This window comes from Chrysemys picta, chromosome 2, assembly GCF_011386835.1.
Source record: "Chrysemys picta bellii isolate R12L10 chromosome 2, ASM1138683v2, whole genome shotgun sequence".
NCBI classification, from domain to species: Eukaryota; Metazoa; Chordata; order Testudines; family Emydidae; genus Chrysemys; species Chrysemys picta.
The window spans coordinates 124,672,313-124,679,262 of NC_088792.1; the positions used below are offsets into that span (position 1 = coordinate 124,672,313).

Genomic DNA, 6,950 nt, shown 5'->3' on the forward strand with positions numbered 1-6,950 from the left:
CCTGCACAGGGTCACCTGGGCCTCTCCCCCATGCAGCCAAATCCAGAGCAAGTAGAATGGAAATTGAAAGATGCTTCCTTGGAGGGTGTAATGTGAACATTTAACTTAGCTTGGCTGCTTGTGAAAAACTATTATCAAAATAGAAAGCTATTGTTGCCATACATGGACACTCATATAGCGTTCTCCGTCTATTCACGCGTGTACTTCCCGCCTTTTCACCATACACAGGGTAATACTTGTACTTGTGCTCTCCCACGATATACTAACAAGCCCTGTGCTCAAGTCTGTGATAATATATAAGATAGAAGGTGTGTGCATAGGTACCTGTTACAATGGAGTGTGTGCAAGCGTGTTTGTGGCTCCAAGCCGGGAGAAACTGAGCAGCGGTATCATCCTTTGGCTTCAGCAGTGTGCTCGCTGTCAGACAGAGAGGGTGGCTTGTAACGCATTACAACAGCCTGCTTCCCTCCCTCCGTCTGCGGGGGGAGATGGAGAAGGAGAAGGGGCGGGCCCGTCGGAATATGCAGATGAGCCTCTGTGACGGACAGCTCTGGTTTCCAATGCCTCTCAGAAACTCGAGTGCTCCTTCCCTCAACTCTTCACTCCAGACTCTATACTTCCCCCAAAATACAGGCTGGCCGGCGCTGGGGGAGCGGGCTGGCGGGCAGAACTCCATATGCAGCAGCCACTTTCCTGAGCCGGGCTCTCTCCCTCTCTTTCTCCCTGGCTTTCTCTCTCTCTCCCCCTTGTCGTTACCCAGCTACTTCCCCCTCTCCCCATGCCCTTCTCCTCCTGGGTAGTTTGCTGAGCGGATCCGCCGTTGTGGTGCTGGCCGGGGTGCATGGGGGGCCAGTAGGACAAATCTTATTCTCTGCACAGCTGCCCAGAGCCAGCCGGGGAGAGGGAGAGGGAACACGAAAGCAGCAGCAGGAGCAGCAGAAGCGCCAGGGCCGGTCACCCTCGCCCCCTCCCTGCTCCTGTGCACGCCCGTGCAAGCCATGTCCTATCCTCAGGGTTACCTCTACCAGCCCCCCGGCTCGCTGGCTCTGTACTCCTGCCCGACGTACGGGGCGTCGGCTCTGGCGGCCCCCAGGAGCGAAGAGCTGGCCAGGTCTTCGTCGGGCTCGGCGTTCAGCCCTTACCCGGGATCGGCAGCTTTCACAGCACAGGCGGCGGCCACAGGCTTCACCAGCCCGCTCCAGTACTCCACAGACCCCGCCACGGGATTCCCCTCCTACATGGTAACTACCGAGAAAAATCCTCTCCTTCATTAGCATCCTCATCCTCATCCTCCTCTGCCCCTATCTCCTACACACGCACCATCAGTAACAGAGCCCGGGCTGCACAACCAGGCGCTGAGCACAAACTCAGCCGCCTGCTTATGTTTTCCCAACACCATGCTTAGAGTGCAAACCCGAGGTGCCCAAGCGGGGCAAAGGGAGAAGCGGACGGGGGCCCTGGCACTACCTCGGACCGGCCCCTGGCGGCTCTCGGGGCTTGCGAACATAAAACCGAGCCTGCCTTTGGTCGCGGGTCCGTTAGTAAAGAATCCGCATTGTCTGAAGCAGTTTGGTGGCTGCGTTTTGTGCTGCGGGAGGAGAGGGGAGGATTTCTTTTTTCTTGCTTTTCTAAGCCAACGTTTAGTGGAGCTCCGGGAAGTGAGCCCGGTGCGGTTTCAGTTACTTTTAATGCGGTTTGTGCTAATGGTTTAACTGGATTTTAGGGATGAAAAGAAGCATCTGTTTGCGATCTGTGAGCTTCGCTCATACCCAAGATGGTTGTGGTGGCCGCAGCTTCAGCTTTCACTTTGTTGTCATTACTTAAAAGGAGCATTTGAAAATGCGCGTCTCTCTCTCTCTCTGTGTGTGTGTATATATATATATATATATATATATACACACACATCAGGAATTTAAGGTCGGAGACTCCAGATTGGTTACGATTGGTTCCAGGAAGGGGTGGCAAAAAAGGTTAGTTATATTTCCACATAAACCGACAGAAAACCAAATATTTTCTGGTTGTAAAATATTTCAGCAGAAATGGTCGTGCAGTCTTTATTCAATGCAATGTGAAAGATCTGAAGATCTGCCCCTCCTGACTTTCCTGTCGAGGAGCAGTAGATAAGTGGCTGGAAGTTGCAAAGTGTGTTTGTCGACTATTAAGAACATTAGGTGATTTTAGGGCCCTAACTCTCCCTTCTCTAGGATTTTTAAACGTCCTTAAAGTTATCAACTTCCTTAGTGTCTTCAACTTTTCTTCGATTATGCAGACTTAAATAAGCTCAATGCAAACGTAAAAGGGCGAATTAAAATGCTAATTACATCGCATTTAAACAATTCGAAACGGTGCATATCTTCTGATTTGCGAGTTGGATTTGCAATGCATTAGTGCAGTGAATTGCTAAACGGTGCCTCTGTTGTATATTCTATAACAAAAAGGAAACATCTTTTGACCCTTTGAAAGAAACGTAGATAGCAAGGCACTACCTGTAAGGCCTTTTTAAAATGTCTGCGTGACTCAGAAATAATTTTGGGAAATATTAAATTACAAGGATCTAAAATTAACTGAAGATTAAAAGATCAGCGATTTAAGTGTGTGCGGTTTGGGGGAGGAGGTAAATAAGATCTTAACGGCCTTTGGGTGCCCTTGTTTGCTATTAGAATATGAATGTGAGATACCAATCCAGAAAAATGCAAATATAATCACTGATCTTTTCTTGACAACTTACTAATGACTAGCAACAATAACAAATTGCCAACCCACTGTTTTGCCCTTTCCAGGGCTCTCCTTACGATGCTCATACGACGGGGATGACCGGGGCCATCAGTTACCATCCGTATGGCAGTCCTGCTTACCCTTACCAGCTGAATGATCCCGCTTACAGGAAAAACGCCACCCGAGATGCCACAGCCACCCTGAAGGCCTGGCTGAATGAGCACAGGAAGAACCCCTACCCCACCAAGGGCGAGAAGATTATGCTGGCTATCATCACCAAGATGACCCTCACCCAGGTCTCCACCTGGTTCGCCAACGCCAGGAGGAGGCTCAAGAAGGAGAATAAGATGACTTGGGCTCCCCGGAACAAAAGCGAAGATGAAGATGAAGACGAAGGGGATGGGGCAAGAAGTAAGGAGGAAAGTTCGGACAAGGTGCAGGAAAGCAATGAAACTTCAGCAGAGGACGAAGGTTAGGCACAACACGTTTGTTACCTAGATATAAAGGTCCCAAAGGGATACGTGTGCAAGTGCCAGGATTTATTTAAATGCACGTTTACTTCCCAAATTATAACCGGGGTGCTGCGGGATATATTTAAAACTCATGTCCCATCCCCTCTATACCCTCACTAGCTAATCTTCACCTTTAACTGATAAATAACGATAGCAAAGACCATTTAAATTGATCTAATTCTGCATTGAGCCATTCCCCTAAAACAGCCAGCCAGAGCATTTGTATTAATAATGCCTGTTGTGCTTTGTACGGGCGCGTACAGGAAGCTGCTTTCATGCAGCCGTAGTGATAGCCGGTGGGAGTGTTCCTAGAACTATAATTATACATAAAATGATTTGATTACAAGTGTCGCTTTCCCATCAGTGGTTGCAATGGTTGTGCTTGCTTCTCTCCTGCTCTCTTTAGTCTATATAACTGACTGTGCCCTTGTTTGTTCGGCTGCTGCCTTTGCAGGGATCAGCTTGCAGGTTGACTCGCTCACCGATCACTCCTGCTCAGCGGAGTCGGATGGGGAGAAGTTGCCCTGCCGAGTAGGGGACACGCTCTGCGAGTCCGGATCAGACTGCAAGGACAAATACGAGGACATCGAGGACGACGAGGATGAAGATGATGAAGCAGAGAGAGACCTTCCCGCTAAGCCTGCGACTTCCTCCCCCCTCACCGGAGTGGAAGCTCCCCTCCTTAATCACCCCCACGAGGACGCTTCAAGGAACTCCAATAAAACTACTTTGGACAACAGGATTTCCCCCAGTTCCGAGACACAGGCCATTAAGCCCAAGCTCTGGTCTCTAGCTGAAATAGCCACTTCGGACCTTAAAAATCAGAACATGGGCCAAAGCTGTCAGCCACCGGCTTTATCTTCAGTAACCCCCTCGTCTACTTCGCACAGCTCTGCCTACTCTCCCTCTTCTCTCTTAGGAAGGCACATTTATTACACTTCACCTTTTTATACCAATTATACAAACTATGGGAACTTTAACGCACTCCAGAGTCAGGGGATCCTGAGATATAACTCCGCAGCAATGGCTTCGAACGAGGGACTAAGTCAAACTGTACTAAATACAAGCTCTGTTCACAAACAGAGCAGTGACTCTTTGAAAACGATCACTAACCAGCTAGAACAACATTACAGGCCCTCTAGTTATGAGTCTAAGAAAGGTAGGTGACTGATTGCTTCTTTTCTTTCGAAAGGCAAAATGACTTCTACACACACTGTAGATAAAGAATGCTTATTTGGACAAACACCATCACCAGCAGCAGACAAATAAACCGACAATACTTAAGGAAAAGGAGCTGGAGCTAGACAACAATATGTTTTGGTAATTTAAAAATACCTTCTCCCCCCCCCCCATTTTTTGCCTTTAACGAAGAGAAAAAGAAATAACAGAGGAGTTTAAAAAATCTAATGGGCTAAATATGTAGCTTTAAAAATCAATGTTTATAAATGAACCTATATCTATATCTATATCTATATCTATATAATTTAAAAATACTGCTATCTTTACCTTCTGTGCATTGCGTTTAGTAAAACAGGACACAAACCTTTTTTTTTTTTTTTTTTTTTTTTAACTTTTAAGGAGTTAAATATAGTTTTATTCGATTTAAGCTAAAGAAAATACAGTGATCCAAGTTACCAAATTATGTCCACTATACAACCTCTATTTTTCCCATACAGTTTTAAAATAAGTATAACAAATTAATATAATTGTCTGATTTTAAAAAGGAATAAAAAAACCTGATACCACCATTATCCAAACCGTAGTCAACTATAAAATATTAATGTAGAAGTTGTAAATGGTTTAGATATGAATTTTGTGCAAGTGAATTTTGGGACATACACACACTGTATAATCTAGTTAGCTGGCTGTGTCCTGTGACTAACTGACGGTTATATTTTGACAGATCCCACTGACGTCTGCACAGTAGGAGTACAACCATACCTATAGAAGTGCAATCACACAGCAATGCAAGTAAGTGAGAACATTTTCTATTACACTGATCATTTGGCATCAGGTCCAAGACATATTGCACAGCTGTAAACTTGCTTAACGTTAATTTCCTGCTTCATTACATAAGAGTCTGATTACCAAGTAATATGCTCTTTTCTGGTCTTTTAAAAATCCCTTATTACAGCTTTTCTTCTCTGCTTTATACTCTTTTGTAAGACAGTTTAGAGGATTCCCAACCCCTTCATATGACTTAGGGTTTTCTTTTCCATTATGTAAAACAAAAATAAAGAAATACTTAAATTTTATATAGATATCTTTAGATCTCTTTTAAAATAATTTTCTAATAATTGTTATAAGATAAGGTGTTTGTGTTAAGATATTGCAATTGTACATTGTAAATATTTAAAATTTAAAAGCACAATTATAAGATTTCAGTATGCATTTCTAGGAGGTTATGGTATCTCTGAATTGTCTTGTCTGGTTAACAACGGCACCCTTACAACCTTCTATGTTTAAGACTAATTCAAAATCCTATAGATCTTTTAAAACTAATATTTTCATGAGAAGAAAACAAAAGAGTAAGCATTTTAGTTCAACTTTATTATTATTATATTATTATTACAATGTAATGGTGTTAGTGTGTAATTGAAGGATTTTGGATGATCTGGTTTTTTCCTTGGTCCACAGGTAGGTGTCACAATTGCTTTGAAAAAAGTCAGCAAGCCATCATCTCTCCCCGAGCTAATATATAGAACAAATCTCTAAATCCGGATCACATCTTGTGTCACTGTATAAAGGAAGACCACAGAGCACTATTAAATCTACAGTCTCTAATTATTAAACCAGAATTTTGTTGGACATATGTGAGTTTGCTGGTATAGTATAGTTTCCCCAATGTATGTGCTACTTTTGAAAACAGATCTGTTTTTCTCAGGATATCTTGACTTGATCACTTCATTGCCACGGTATATATTCGATAGGTGTGATAGGATTTATTGTAAAATTTATTTGTAAAAGATGTATACAGTAGAGATAACAAAGATGTGATTGGAAAACTTGAGTACTTACAAAGTGGAAACAAATTTGATATTTATTTTTGTAATGATATAAAAGCTTCTAGTAATTTATGCAAGTTGTATTGCAATGAAATTGGAACTTTTGTAAATAAATTTTGCCTGGTTTTTATTTGAAACGTTAATGGTTATACAATCTTTGGTTGTTTAACAAGATTTCTTTACTAATTTATATCTTTAATTGTAAATAAAAACAGACTAGTCTGCAACCATATGGTGTTTTTGGTTCATTTCCCCCTAAAATACTAAAAATAGTAAATTATTTAGAAAATTATAAAATTGATAGTATTTGCAATTTCACTTTATATTTTTTTAGGATGTAAAAAGCCTAAATAAATTAAACAAACTGCAAATACATGCTTTGTTTAAGTGAAGCTCAGAGTTGTTCTGTATAGATATAGCGCTATAGATAGATATAAAGATACATGTGCATGCACGTGTACATTTTTACAAGCTAGCAGAGATGCAGTTATTTTTAATACTAGCACTTTCCAATGCTATTTTCCTTTTCCATAAATAAAGTCTTCATAACTCACCCTATTTTGCTTTCGCTCAAGCAATCATTTATTTTGATTTTAAGTTATGTCCAGAAGTGCTGAAAATGCAAGAAAACAAAATGCCCCAGCCCCTATTTTTTATGCTTTTCCCTCTTCTAAATTGCATGAATTATGTCTATAATTTGGTGGTCCTATAAGAGATC

At 42.2% G+C, this 6,950-nt stretch overlaps 1 protein-coding gene across 3 annotated transcripts; it reads left to right on the forward strand.

Moving 5' to 3' along the window:
- Positions 1-416: 416 nt before the first annotated feature.
- Positions 417-6,459, forward strand: IRX2 (iroquois homeobox 2). 3 transcript variants are annotated; one of them, XM_008178680.4, is made up of 5 exons: positions 417-1,241; positions 2,781-3,186; positions 3,682-4,386; positions 5,131-5,198; positions 5,865-6,459. In XM_008178680.4, exons 1-4 carry the CDS (start codon positions 999-1,001, stop codon positions 5,172-5,174), a joined length of 1,398 nt encoding a protein of 465 aa, XP_008176902.1. In that variant the 5' UTR covers positions 417-998; the 3' UTR covers positions 5,175-5,198; positions 5,865-6,459. The 3 variants fall into 3 exon arrangements, 2 of the variants coding, with proteins under 2 accessions (XP_008176902.1, XP_042697494.1); XR_010598499.1 differs by having other exon boundaries at positions 852-1,241; positions 3,682-4,547; XM_042841560.2 differs by lacking the exon at positions 417-1,241 and adding an exon at positions 1,325-1,970.
- Positions 6,460-6,950: the final 491 nt, after the last annotated feature.